At 47.0% G+C, this 14,344-nt stretch overlaps 6 protein-coding genes across 6 annotated transcripts; 2 read left to right on the top strand and 4 right to left on the bottom strand.

The window, feature by feature from the left end:
- Positions 1–1,615: 1,615 nt before the first annotated feature.
- Positions 1,616–3,040, bottom strand: N7511_003694 (uncharacterized protein; the record flags this gene model as incomplete). Its single annotated transcript, XM_057126119.1, has 1 exon — positions 1,616–3,040. One exon carries the CDS (start codon positions 3,038–3,040, stop codon positions 1,616–1,618), a length of 1,425 nt encoding a protein of 474 aa, XP_056985009.1.
- A 426-nt stretch (positions 3,041–3,466) lies between these two features.
- On the top strand, positions 3,467–5,113 carry N7511_003695 (amidohydrolase; the record flags this gene model as incomplete). The annotated part of the gene is made up of 1 exon (XM_057126120.1): positions 3,467–5,113. One exon carries the CDS (start codon positions 3,467–3,469, stop codon positions 5,111–5,113), a length of 1,647 nt encoding a protein of 548 aa, XP_056985010.1.
- A 158-nt stretch (positions 5,114–5,271) lies between these two features.
- N7511_003696 (putative 2-hydroxychromene-2-carboxylate isomerase) lies at positions 5,272–6,112 on the bottom strand (the record flags this gene model as incomplete). Its single annotated transcript, XM_057126121.1, has 4 exons — positions 5,272–5,475; positions 5,529–5,812; positions 5,884–5,983; positions 6,038–6,112. 4 exons carry the CDS (start codon positions 6,110–6,112, stop codon positions 5,272–5,274), a joined length of 663 nt encoding a protein of 220 aa, XP_056985011.1.
- Positions 6,113–6,614: 502 nt separating this feature from the next.
- N7511_003697 (MFS transporter) lies at positions 6,615–8,272 on the bottom strand (the record flags this gene model as incomplete). The annotated part of the gene is made up of 4 exons (XM_057126122.1): positions 6,615–6,754; positions 6,810–7,561; positions 7,617–8,000; positions 8,058–8,272. 4 exons carry the CDS (start codon positions 8,270–8,272, stop codon positions 6,615–6,617), a joined length of 1,491 nt encoding a protein of 496 aa, XP_056985012.1.
- A 1,284-nt stretch (positions 8,273–9,556) lies between these two features.
- N7511_003698 (SNG1 family protein) lies at positions 9,557–11,092 on the top strand (the record flags this gene model as incomplete). The annotated part of the gene is made up of 1 exon (XM_057126123.1): positions 9,557–11,092. The coding sequence occupies one exon, from the start codon at positions 9,557–9,559 to the stop codon at positions 11,090–11,092; it is 1,536 nt and encodes a 511-aa protein (XP_056985013.1).
- Positions 11,093–11,261: 169 nt separating this feature from the next.
- N7511_003699 (intradiol ring-cleavage dioxygenase) lies at positions 11,262–12,439 on the bottom strand (the record flags this gene model as incomplete). The annotated part of the gene is made up of 3 exons (XM_057126124.1): positions 11,262–11,894; positions 11,963–12,324; positions 12,382–12,439. 3 exons carry the CDS (start codon positions 12,437–12,439, stop codon positions 11,262–11,264), a joined length of 1,053 nt encoding a protein of 350 aa, XP_056985014.1.
- Between the last annotated feature and the right edge of the window lie 1,905 nt (positions 12,440–14,344).

Consider the following 14,344-nt stretch of genomic DNA (forward strand, 5'->3'; position numbering starts at 1 on the left):
GAGATCTGCAGTATTGAGACCTTGGATTCGGAGCCACTGTTGATATGGAAGTCGTGGGGCCCGACCAGTCGCAACACAAGCGAAGATATCGGACCAAATTACTGCCACCGTGAGAAATTGCAGTCCTTCCACCATTCCACTTGTGGGAGATTTAAACTGCCCAGAAAACTGATTCGGGCTAGTATCACAGACAGACGAGTCTGAATTGAATAAAGCTTCTGGTGATAAGAGACCCATGAGGGAAGCAGTGGCGTCGAGATGCAGTAGCCAATCATGCTCGGCACCTCGGAAGACCTGGACAAATAGATCAGCGATGGTCACTCCAAGGGAAGTTTCTGATATCTACCTCGAAGCTGATCAACATGAAGCTGCATGCCAAGAATTCCGCTAATTGAGGATGATCATCCAGCAACTGGTCGCCCTTTTCGCTCATTATATCACAAAGTTCTCGCAGGGCTCTGGAGTGGTGTTCAAATGCCTTTTGCTGCTGCTGAAACTCTTCCTCAGTTCCGAGTATCGCAGCCTGGTGAAGTGAAGATAAGCTGAGAACGGCGTGATAAAGAGGTCCTCGTTTGATCAACAAGAGAAAAAGCCAGCCCCGATTTCCTAAACGAGATCTGGAGCAGTGATACGGAAATTGCCATGGGAAAACTTGATCAAGATAATGCATCAACAGACATGCCTCTCGAGAATCGAGAGCATCTCCAGGCTCGGAATATTGATTGCGGGGGTCAGTCCAGGATTGCGGGGCCTCATCATGCCCTTGATGCGTATTTTGACTGGTGTCATTGAGTTCTGGCTCAATGCTAGACTCAAATGTATCTGCCGCACCAGACAAACACGGCGAATAAGAAGGTTGAGGCGGTGTGATCATTGCCTGTGGCGCTTCTCTGTTGGTCGCTGTTTCCGATAATGCCGGGGACTGCTCCCTAGCTCTTCGGCGAGCTCGACCTTGCAATTTCTTTACTCGGCGAAAGTTCTCTTTTATTGCAGCTTTGATATTTTGTCGTTCCTTTTGCTCCTCCGAACCACCATTCATCCATGTTGGCTTGGGCCCATAGCCGTGACAGTGAACATGTCGGTCGGTGCATTCTTTGCATGCAGGTGTATGCAAATCGCATTTCAGATGCCGAACTCGACATGTCCAGCACCCAAGGGTTTCAGAACGCATTGCAAGAAATGTGAGATGAATTGAGGATTGAGCATGGAAGAATGATGGAAGAGAAGAAACCCGCCCAACGGGTGTTCAGACGCTGTTTCCTAAAATGGACGAGTTTGTCTAAATAGGCTACAGTGGTATCAGGGGGGTTACTGTATTGTATTGAATTCTGTGAGGCCAGGTTTGTATCTTTCGTAATACAAATACTGTAATAGTCTCATCGCCAGTCCGAAAACTCGTGGGCAGACATATGCTCTAGATTTTGCCAAGTTGATTCAAATGACAATTCTGGATGAATTTAAACGCTGAGACCGCAATTCCATATATGTATGACCGAGCTATGGTGATCTGTGAAAGTTGATTGGCTTAGTTCAGTTACATTCTTGTTTCTACATTCATGGCAGCAGCCCCCGAATCACTCGCTGACGCCGCACGAGAAAGGCCGATTAATGGAGCCTATGTTAAATTTGACAATCTGCAAGGATACAGCGTCAGAATAACATACTGAAACAAGGTGCAACGAGAGCTTACCACTTCTGTGATGCTTGCATAAAGACCACATCCGAGTATACAGATTCCAACAAGAAAAACAATCAGGTTGCAGACTGCGTACCGGATGTTGTGTTTATCAAAGCAGCTTCCTTCTCTCAATAAGAAGAACCAAAGGGTTGGAGGAAGGTAGAATGAAAAGCCGGAGACAAGCAAGGCACCGCAAATAGAGAGCAGCTCGGAGAAAAAAGGAATAGCTTCTGCTATGACCCAAGCCAGAGTAGTGATCAAAACAACGACTGACAGCCATGTGACCCAGCCTTTCATGGTGTTGACATAGCGAACCACAGATTTCACATAGAGTTTTCCATGGATATAGCGACAAGCAACAGTAGTATTAATTGAGCCCGAGATGAATATCACAGGTAAAGCTACTCCAAATGCAATCTTTGCAACAAGAGGGCCTGCGGAAAGTAAGGCTGGAGACTCAACATCTTGTCCCACAAATGCGTAAATGAGTGCGCCAGTTAGAGTATAGATGCTCATTTGGGTGACGCCCAGGGTACCGATGGCTTTTGTGAAATCTGCTGGAGTGTGCATTTCGTCCATAAATGACGGCTGAGCGGCGGCGAAAGAGTAGGCAAAGGCAATATTCGAGATAGCAACGAAGGCCTCACTCAGAGTCAAGTCATTCTTAGGCCACGCAGACCAGGTTGATAGAGATGATGTGCTTTGAATACCCGTCGCGATGACGCTGACACCGATAGCCACGATGATAGAAGCGAAATCAATAAAACCCAAAATTGAAAGTTCGGCAAATGAGGGCGGAATCGCCAATGCAAACAAGATCACAGCGGAAACGACACTGAATATTAGAGCGCACGCACTGCTATCAGAGATCGTAGCCAGAGCAAGTTTCCCTGTCAGGCAATGAGATCCAACTGTCAATATCATCAAAGCTACAAAAGCTACTGAAAAAAGCTTTTCACCGAATCCACCTAGCAAAAGGCGTCCAAAATGAACGTAATGAGCAGCATGCGGGTATTTCAGCTTTGCTAGACCGATCATATAACTCCCATAAATGGCAATACAGCCCAATCCAAGGCACAGAGTTACACCTGCGACCATACCAAGTGTTGCAAAGGCTGAAGGGAGACTCAGACTGCCAAGGGCAATAGATTGGACGATCAGGATAATTGTGAGACGTTTCCAACCAAGTCGATGAAAACGTTCATTTCCTTCGACAGCCAGGGCATGCTCTAGAGCATGCTCATGCTTGCGACCTGCCTGATTGATGACTTCGCCCTCGGATCTCTCGAGGTCACTTAAGTCGTTCTGTTTCTCTTTGGGAAAGTCGTCAACCGCAGATGAAGAAGTTATAGCGTGTGACATAGCTGAAGCTGGCGTCTAGCTGATTTCAGATTGACAAAAGATAGAACCCAAGAGGATGAAAACAATTCTTTCAAAATGATTGATAAACCTGGGATTCTCTTGTAAATATTACATACACGTAGAACACCGGGCCGGGGCCAGTGCCTTTAGCGGGGAAGAAATCCTGGGGTCATCGTGGATTGCCATCTACAAATGACTAAATTATTCAACAAACGAGGCTCTCCACTGAGAGATAGACTTGTAAGACCGTTCATCACCGATGTTGACGATGTTGAAGACGAAGAAGGTTGAGATTCGCGGAGGGAAAGTCGAGACGAGGTGGGGAAGTGGAGTATTTCCTATCCGGGTCAGCTGATCACAAACATATCTATTGATTCGATGCCTGGGGTCTCTTGTTTGATTGTATTTCACATATTGTATATCGCTATGTCAACTCGGACACTTTTCTTCAATGGCCGTATTCTGATGGATACCGGCGGTGGTCAGGATGAAGACGTCTCTTTTGCGGATAGCATGTTGATTGAGGATGACAAGATCATAGCCATCGGGTCATACACAGATGTGGTTTCTTCCGGAAACTGTTCAGATCTTGACCGGCGAGACCTTGCACAGCGGGTCATTCTTCCTGGTTTCATAGACGGCCACATGCACCTCCTCCTTCTTGGGCAATCGCTTCGCAAACTTGACTTGAAATTTTGCAAGTCCGTGGAAGATATCAAATCAACAATCAAAGAGTATGCAGTCATGAACCCAGAGAAGCCCAGTATTCAATGCAAAAACTGGATGCATTCAATGACTCCCAACGGTGTAACAGCGGCCATGCTTGATGATATCGATCCTCGACCGATTTTCATTGATGCAAGTTCTCAACACTCATGCTGGTGTAACACTGCCGCTCTGACAGAGCTAGGAGCTGCAGATATGCCAGATCCTGCTGGTGGCAAAATTCACCGAGACGCCGAAGGGAATCCTTCTGGTGTTCTTGATGAAGGTGCCATGATGTCCGTTATCTGGCCATTCCAAGCCGTGTCAAGCTCAAAGGAGGATCGAATGCAGGCTATTCGGTCAGCAGTTCGAGAATACAATGCGGCTGGCTATACCGGTGTGGTAGAGATGGCCATGGATGAAGAAGCGTGGGACTCTCTCGTCACCCTGCGCGCTATGGATCCTGAATTCGCTCTGAGAGTCTCAGCATATTGGCTCATCAAGCCCACTTCGAGTCCAGAGGATATCTCTCGGCAAATTGAACGGGCTCGTGAGCTTTTCCAGCAATACAACACCGCAACAAGTCCCGATCTCCGTATTGTGGGTGTGAAGGTCATCTGCGATGGGATCATTGATGCTTGCACAGCCTTTCTGTCACAACCTTACGCCCCAGCAGACTCGCCTCCACCGATTTGGGAGCCAGAGAACTTGGATCAGGTTGTAAAAGAAGCCGATTCTGCCGGCCTACAGATTGCTCTGCATGCAATTGGCGATGCGGCTATCAAGATGGCCATCGATGCAATTGAAAAGCATGCGACACCAGGGAGACGGCACCGAATTGAGCACCTCGAGCTTGCATCTCCAGAAGATGCAAAACGACTGGGTGAGTTGGGATTAACGGCTTCGATCCAACCGGTTCATGCCGATCCTTCAATCCTGACGGAATGGCCTCGTTTGCTGGGGAAAGATCGTTGCCAGCGTGCATTCGCATACCGAGAGTTTGCCGATGCTGGTGCTCTGATGGCAATTGGTAGTGATAGTCCAACTTCACCGTGGATGCCAATGCAGAACCTTTATGTTGCAACAACACGACGCTCTGCCAGAGATGAAGAATATTCTCAGACTGTAAATGAGCACTTCAAACTCAATTTGTGCGAGTCTATGATTGCAGCAACAGGAGGTGCAGCTCGAAGTGTTTTTGCAGAAGACAGGACAGGAAATTTAGCAGTGGGAAAATTGGCAGACTTTGTCATTGTTGATATGAAATGGGATGCTAATTATTTGTTGCAAGCCAAGACCATGGAGACGTGGTATGGAGGAAAGCAAGCATGGAGTTTTGTAAAAGTGGATTACACTGTGAAGACCTAGAAATTGGTTCTCATCTGAAGAAAACTGCATAAAGTACACTCTTCAATTTGAAAGCAATTAATAAAGGGTGATTATATGGAAAATCACGTGCTTAAGCACGTATTTTGAATAACCTGTCCTATACGTTGGACGACACACGATGAAAATGGTAAAGAATCTCAAAGTAAGACCCGGAAAGCCTGGTCCAAACTAGCATCGAGTTCCAAAAAGTCCACCAGACGACCCAGATGATCGATCCCCCAGAATCCCTCTTGGTTGCCTTGGGAATTTGTGCAGTCGAACCATGGCAAGCCAAAAGCACCCGAAACAAATGCCTTCTGAGTGTTCTCCTCCAAGGTAGATTTCATATCGGCGGTCTTGGACTGTTGACGGATAAATGTCAGTATTTCAACAATACGATGTAGGCACCACCTACCAGTTCCACAATATTGCTTGCACTATCTGTCCCAAGAGCTTCCTCTAGAATAGGAATGAGACCAGTAAAGTTTAGGACATTTGAGTCTCCATTCTCCCAAAATCCACGATAGATTTTGTCCGTGACAGATACCAGCTTTTCTGGTGCATGGGTAGTGATGGCGCCTAGAACAAGCTGGGCCTCGACAGTAGGAGCAGGAAAGCCCTTCGGGATAGCTTCAGACATAGGTACATTGAAGCGACGAGCCCAATAGATTCTTTCACGATTTATCCATTCAAACTTGTCTATTCTGGTCAGCGTGTTCCAAGGTGTGAGCTCTGTCGAAGATAATTCAAGGGAATGGAGTAGAGCATACTTTTCACCGCAATAGGAGGTGTATTTTTGCAGGCTTGCATCAAATCTCTGAACAGAATGGGAACAAACTCAACTTCACAGGTCGAAAAGACAGGAGAGTTCTAGAGGTATATGTTAGTTATACCCACAAACTTCGAATTGAGGGTTGAACTTGCCCTCAAGACATGAAATGCAATGCAGCTGAAGGGACTGCCAATGTCAAAATAGAATGTGATCTTAGGATCGGCCATGATGAAAGCAATGTATTTTGATTTTGAACCTGAAGTACAAATTGTAGCTGTGTTTAATGGTTGACCCTCCCTTTTTATAGCCCCTGGATGGCCTTTTTTGATTATTCATGTACAACGTTGAGATACCTTGAGTCATATGCATCTTTCCCCAACCAATTTTGGAAACACTTATAACTTTTATTTGTCTTTGAGATTCGCCGAAAATCGGCCATTAAAACTTGAAGTGGATTCATGACAGACTGAGAACTGTATGTTGGGAAAGAGTATTCCTCAGACTTGCTTGGACCAATGACGTGGATTACCGTCTAAATGGTTCAGGGGTACCTCTACATAGTCCTATTACATGATTTAGCAGCATGTTTAGTCTGGTTTCCAGCCAATTCGTGGACGGCTCAATTCACACAGGAATAGCACATACTGTATGTCCAATTTAAGATAGCGCAACCGGATTAACGAAATGAAGACAAGTCTATAAAACATCTAATTATTCAACGTAGAGCTATTAGGCTTCCGCGGTCTCGTATTTACTCAAAGCTCGCAGCTTCTTGCCGGTCTTGAAGAATACCCAAGGAACAGGCAAAAGAGCAACCGCAATAAAGGCCAACAAACTTGCAGCCCAGCCCGTTCCAAGCTTTGTAAACACTAAAACATGATTAGCAAAAAGTAAATAGCACAGTAATTGAATATGAAGACTCACTTTGGATCGTAAACAAAGGGAATGCTGCCGCCAGTCCATATCGAGCCAGACTGTTCGCACTCATAGCACTTGCTATAGTGAGACCATGGTATGTATCAACTAGATACTGAGTCGTACTAATAAAAACACAAAGGTTGCCCCACGCGAAGAGCATGATTGCGACCACAGGACTCGCCCAGGAGATATCTGCCCTGGCCGTCCATGCAAACCAGAAAAGACCAACCGGGAGACCAAGACTGCCAATGAGAGCGGGATAAAGACGATGCTCGGGCGGAACCTGTTGGCCCTTGTGCTTTGAAACTTGAGGCAAATAGAGAAAGACGTTGCAAAGGAGCACAGTGACACTTCCTAGTAGACATCCGACAACGATAGCGAGAAACACGAGACCTGAGTCCTCGATGCCGAATCCGTAGACACCTTGGAAGATCAGAGGGATGGCGGCAAAGAACGAGAAGAGTGTTGCAAATTCACACGCAACGTAGAGGCAGATAAAAGCGACAATGGGCTCGGTTGTTAGCATATGAAGTGGACGGACAAGGGCGATGGTTGCGAAAAGCTTGATTTTGGAAGAAAGAGGCGGGGATGGAGGGATACCGAGTCCTAATTCCTTGGAGCGTCGACGTTTCAGTATAGGATGGAATGTCTCTCTAGAGACACTAATTGTCAGAAGAGTGAAGATGGCGAAGAAGACCATTGTCCACTGAGTCCAACGCCAGCCTTTCCTGTTCACCACAAAACTACCAATCACGGGCCTTCACATAATTTAGTCAAACGAGAGCTCCTGGGCTGTGTGAAAAGAAAACTTACCCTAATCCAGGGCCCAAAAAAGGAGACAAGATAAAGATGGTCGAGGGAATGGCGCGTTTCACTGGCTTAAACGTTTCGTTGATAGTTCCGGCAGCGATCGCCAACGTGGGAGCGTAGCAGAAACCCGCCAGAAATCGCAGCACACAGAGCCCAGCAAACGTAGGACTGAAGCCAGCACCCATTGTAAATAAAGTCCCAAGAACTATGGTGCCAAGATACACTGGATATCTTCCAATAGTCTCGGACAGCGGCCCTCCGACGATAGGGCCGAGACCCAGGGCAAATACATAGAGGGACAAGGGTAGGATAGCCACTGTGCTGCTGACTCCAAATTCAATCATGAATTCCGAGTGAGCTGCGGAAAGGATCGATACACCGAGAGACCTGGATACCATGTCAGTCTAAATGCCAGGATTCCATTGCAGAGATAGGTCAGGATACGTTGTAAATGCCGCCGAAGCAATCATAAGGACTTGCTGAACTTTCAATCGGGATGGCCAATTATAGGGATTGCTAGGATCCTCATCCCAGTTCCAGACATCATTGTTTCCTCTAGAGGTATTCAGTCCAGCTTCTAGCTTATCGTCGGACGAAAACGAGTCATCCTCGACCTTGTCGCGCACGTCCACAGTTTGGTCGGTTTCAAGCTGGGCCATGTTGAAGATATGCGTGTTCCACCGATTCGGTACACAAACACAGGCGATAGTTGTATGATGACTTGAAAGCGAACGAAAAGAAATTGTATCGTGAGGATGGAAGTGAGAAGTGTATATATCGCGACATTACTCTTACCAGGGCTGATAAATCACATTGTGGTGTAAGACCGAGGTCGCGATCATCTCATCAAAATATTATCTCGGGACATGCATCTAATGACAGAAATTCCAAGGGGACTGCCTGCTCACCTACGTATCTGGAGAGTTGAAGATTAATCAACAGTATATCGGAGACATGGTAACTGAGGATGATTGGGGCAAATAGAAGCTAGCGCCGAAAGGGGCAATTTTTGATTATTCAACACCGATGATTACTCAACATACGCGACGATTTCTAAGACTTGTTGAATGCAATCTTCTTGTTGAATAAAATCGTCAGAAGGTTTCGTTGGGTCGACCACTGGTTCCTTGACCAAAAGAAAAAATCGAGCAGAAGCGCACAAGCATAAGTCAATGACACGCTACCAACACATACATTACCATGATCATTTTCCAGTTGAGGCCAGGGAATAGATTGGATTCTAGTTCTGGTATTTCTAAACGACTGGCTCATTTCTTCGTGAACACGTCTCGACTCCAGCGTTAACCGCCCATATACGCGGGACAATTCAATCATCTCTGCTAGCGCAGAAGCCAATCAGCACTAACTACCAACCGGAAAAAGTGCATATGCCATCCAGCAAGGGATTTGACCGGGAATATCCTACCGGAACAAACACAAATCTCTTACCAATTCAAACGCCGTGATTAACATGAGATTGAGCCAACGGGATCACGGCACTGATATAGATCTGAAGAGAGCGATCAGCTGCTTAGCAACCACGGTTGACACGGCTCAAGCTGACTAGCGGGAGTTTATTACTCAGAGATGACTTGCCCCATGCGGCTTAATGCTTCAGATCACCATTTTCCCTTTCTGACCTCAGATCTGACATATCAGCCTCTTTGAAGTGATATGAATGGCCCTCGCCCCTCAGGAACCAAGGGAAAACCCGATTCCTTATGCTTGAGAGGGTCCATCGCACGAGCTTAAATTAGTTTGTTCACGGGTGGAGGACATTCCGACTCACCGAGACCGCATTACGAGATTTCTCCGGCCTTCGGCCTTTGATGCTGAGCTTCGGCGGGCCTCCACAAAAGATTTCATATAAAGCTTTCATGTCCTCAGGTACCTTGGGGGAATCTAAAGATCCACTGCGAACTATACAGGCTCGATCATCGGGAATGCAGTTCTACCCTAAGGCGCGCGAGCAGCGGCCTAGCATTCATCACCCGTCTGTTCGGCCACGTCGATTGGCTGTGCTCAAGGCCGCGACCGTCAATCTTTTCCTTCTTCAGATTCTCTTCCTAGGTCTTTTCTGTTACATCTTTGGATCTCTTTTCCAACAATCAACCCATATCCACAACATTAATGTTCTATTTGTCGACTACGATGGCGGTGCGATCGGCGATGCAGTTCGCGACGCGTATCAGGAGCTCGAGGGTGCCGGATTTCCAACCCTGATTGAGCGCCCGGCTTCTCTGTACCCGCAGATAGGTGAGATCGAAGGTGCCGTATGCGACATCAAATTCTGGGGAGGTCTCTACATTACGTCCAATGCCTCTGATGCCCTTACTGCTGCATTTGCTGGTGGATCAGCTGCTTCATCATATGACAACGCCAATGTCATTACGATGGTCTGGAACGAAGCACGGTACCCAACAGTGGTTGACTCTGCTCTCGAAACAAATCTGAAGTCTCTATCAGAAGCTGCACGGGTCGCGTATTCGAAAACGAACGGAGAGCAGGATCTCAAGACTCTGAACACATCCGATCCAGCCGCACTTGCAGCCTTCACCAACCCATGGACATTGGCCTCGACCAATATTCAACCCACATCACAAGGGTCTCGCCTGATCTACAACACTCTGGTCATCATTTTGATTTTGATTCAAGAATTCTTCTACCTGGGTACCGTGAACGGTCTATACGCTCAGTTCAACCTGTATACGTCGGTGACCCCCCATCGAATCGCCATTGTACGTCTGATCATTTCGATGATTTACACGTTCGTCGGATCACTTTGCACTGCGGGCGCGATTTGGGCCTTCCGACACGGCTGGCATGTCAACGGGAGCCAATTTGTGCTGACATGGATGGCACTGTGGCTCTTCGCGCATCTGAACTTCCTTGTCCTGGACGTGTTCACCATTTGGCTCCCACCACCCTACGTTCCAATGGCGTTGATCACCTGGATTATAACGAATGTCACATCAATCTTGCTCCCTTTCGAGCTTTCTCCGGGTTTCTACAAAGTAGGCTTTGCATTGCCTGCGCACAGCGTCTTCCAAGTGCTGATTGATATCTGGTCGGGAGGCTGTAACCCTCAACTAGATTACGCCTTGCCGGTCATGTTTATTTTTGAGATTCTCGGCGTTGTGCTTAGCTCCGTTGGTGTTTATCGTCGATCACACTATGCCGCTCTCAAAAAGGAAACTGACGAGAAGGCACTTGAAGACCGAGTTGCGGCGGCTTTGTCCGACCAACAAGCGGCTTCATTGGTACGACAACAGACTCTTCAGGATGGACAGGAAAGTGGGACATCCGACACCGATAACGAGGAGGGGGCTGTGCGGCCAAGGCGTGGTACTGTCACGACCATGGCGGAACAAGAAGATCTGGTTAACATCATTCGACGGGAGATTTCAAAGCCGCAGATGGACAAGTCGGACGGCAGGGATCTTACCGGGCCATCTTTTGCTTTGCCCTACAAGGACTGAAAAGCTTATTCTCTTCTTATTCAAAGCCGATTGAATTGCATTGGTCTTTCGCACTATCACTTTCTAATTCTACGTCATAGTTTCGGCACTTCAAGCGGCCAAAATACTGTGCATTCTAATTACCATAATATCACCAAAATTCAATCTGAGTCCACATCAAGTTCGAGTCTTAAACTTTCATGCCGTTAGCACGATAGCCCTCAGCAAGATCAATAGTGTTGGCAGCAGCCTGAGCACTAGAACTCAACGAAACAGTAGGCAAGTACCCCTGCACGTTAACCTGCTCCCCGGTAGTAGCAATAGCAGATGCACTCTTATTCACGCCAATAGTAATGTATCCAATCAGACCCTCAGCAAGAGTTTGACCAATCAACTCCGTAGAGATCATAGCAGAGTACCCATCAGCATTAGCAACAGAAAAAAGCGAATCCTCACTGTTGAGGGTACGGTTTAGAGTAGCAAGGTGAGCATGGTAAGGTGCCAACTGATAAACGGAGTTGATCAGCTCCTCGGGGAAGAACAGCTGTCCAACATGCTTGGTAGCGGCATCAGAGTAGCTGGTATCATCGCCTGTCACGTTGGTCTGCACAGTAACGTGGATATGGGTCGTGCGAGAAGAGTAGTACCCAGGGAAGATGGTACGGAATTCACCAATACCAGCTTGGTTTGTCTTGGAGATTCCGCGCAGGAAGGTCTCATCGTCGGTTGTGCCATCTGATCTCGTTGTCCAGCCATCATATGCCGATACGGTATCTGGGTCGATGCCGACATAGCCGGAGTATGTACCTGTGGCATTGCAAGACTAGAAAGAGGTGTGAGGAAATGATCTTCGCACATTGCAGCTGTACTTGTAGATAGAGGGCTACTTACCCAGATAGTCAGCCAAGCATCAGGAAGAGGCTCGCAGGTCTCCACATCGATCAATCCGAGGTCGAGATAGAGGTCAATTCCCTCCTGTCCTTCGCGGACGTCGTGGCGGTGGAGCTCGCCATCTACATCGTAGGGACCGAAGATGGTGTCCGGAGTAAGCTCGCAAGTCTTGTTCTGGATCTCGGTGTACTTGTAGGGACTGGCACTCGATCTGACATATGTCGAGCGCTTGGCCATGGCACTTCTACGCTTCAACAGCGCAGTATCACGGCGCTGCTCAATGTGGCGGGCACACTTATCGGTACTGCGGACTTGAACGGAGGGCGCATGAACTTTGGAATGGTCATGGCGTTCAGGGTGCGCTGGGGGCATTGTCAGATACGATCCTTTTGTAAAAGAAAAAGCAAGTTATATCTTACCTGCAACGCCAGAGATGGCCGTAGCACATGCGAGGAAAGTAAGAAAAGTGTTGCGCATCTTGAGTTAAGGCAAAGTATGAAAATTACTTGTGAAGATCCAGTTTGACTTGAGGAGAAGAGCTCTATATATGTGTTTCTCGTTTATGCTTTGCCTCGCCAGTAGTCTGCCTTGTATCCTACCACTTTTCCAATGTATCCACACTGCTGACGACAGTTGTTCTGCGAGATGTCTATTTATTCCAGCCCGTCCAGGCGAATAAGTTGAGACCATGATGTGGAGACATGGGGGTCTGGTCCTAGGGCTGGAGTAAGGCTCAAATAGAGTCACCTTGATTTCTAAACACCTAGCTTTTGGATCCACGGAAGATCGCGCATCTGCTCTGTTCACGAAAAAAGGATCTTGCTTAGAAAGAAGAGAACGCCTTGTGCTGCAAGTAGATTTCTCATTGCTATTCGCTGCCAATGTACATATTTGTGAGCCACGACAATATAGTCTTGCTACTTCGCTAGCATAAGTCCTCCGATATTCAAAGAAGAAACAGGGGCAATTCGTCAGTCCCCGCGTCATCGCGCCCCGGACAGGGCCCGAAGCCATTCTTACTCATCGGCAAAACACCCCCGAAACACATTCCTATTGGCCGGAATTGTTGCCAAGATATTGGACTGGTTTGCATCCCATCTTGAACTTGGGCCTTGCCCCTATATTTCTGACAAGTCATAGAGAGTAATGCAAGGTACGCGTCTTGGAACTGCGTGCATATCTCAGAATGGGGATATACTCCGTTATATAGGCGTGAAACCATTATCAGGCTTGCAGTTACCAATCAAGTCGATGTTTCTTAGTACGTTCCGGAACTTGACGAGCCCCACGAGAAGAATGAATGCTCATTTTGTTGCAGTCTTGCCGTTTTGGCTTTGCGCACGCATGGCTGTTGATCTACGCCACTTTGAGCTTAATTGAGTATGTGGAGCTTATTTATCTTTCATTTTTGAATTTATCTAGGTGCCGCTCTACAACATTTGTGGAATTCAAACAACAGGTCTTATGTGTAGATAGACTCAATACCAGACAGTACACGGCATACTTGAGTATACATAATTTTAATATCGTAGGATCCCGGGTTGGTTGATTAACCGCGGACAATTTAGTGTGACCTTGGATTTTTGGCGGAGACACGATTCATATTATATAATTATTCAAGTGGCTTGTGCTAGTAGAAGTTGTTCAATATGATATTGATATGGAATGATATAGGCATGGGCAGTGAACAAGATTGATACTAGCCTCAAAGTCATATTGTGGTAAACAATGTCCGCACTGGCCTCTCAGGCTGTATGGAACCCATGGACACCACGGTTTCATTCGAGAAACATAACAAATCAGGAAACGTTACGAAAAGGGTTAAAAAGAATCTAGAGAGAATTCGAGACAGCAGTGTTAGCGGTGTTATTCAATTAATTGAGAGTGATACCCGCAACAGGACTTGCAGTATGTCAACCCATACAACAGAAAATCCCGACTTTCCTTTGATGCAAAAGCCAAGAGATCTTATTGCATGAATTGATAACTGTATGAGATCACGCGATACCTTTGTGTCGTGAAGGATCCATATGGTCCAATTCCCAAATTTCAAATTGAACGCAGCGACAACACAGAGATATGCCAATTTTTCTAGATCCCTCAAGAATTTCTCAAGTGTATGCTCAATTACCCCTGAAACGTATCCCTCCGCAAACGGAAGATCGGAACGAGCCCTTAGCCCGCCAAAAACCAGGCACAGGGTCCGATGTTACCCTAACTCCCTATTCTGCCCATAGTGAATGCTGGACACCGCCTCACTATCAGAGCCCCGTATACACCGTTAGTGCGGGGGTAGTTGGGGGGCATCTTTGCCCCTTGCGTCCTTTCAACATAAATTGCAAGTTTCCCATTTCCCAGATTCTTCCGGAATCCTAAACAGAA

Source organism: Penicillium nucicola, assembly GCF_028828085.1.
Source record: "Penicillium nucicola strain IBT 29836 chromosome Unknown utg000003l, whole genome shotgun sequence".
NCBI lineage: Eukaryota > Fungi > Ascomycota > Eurotiomycetes > Eurotiales > Aspergillaceae > Penicillium > Penicillium nucicola.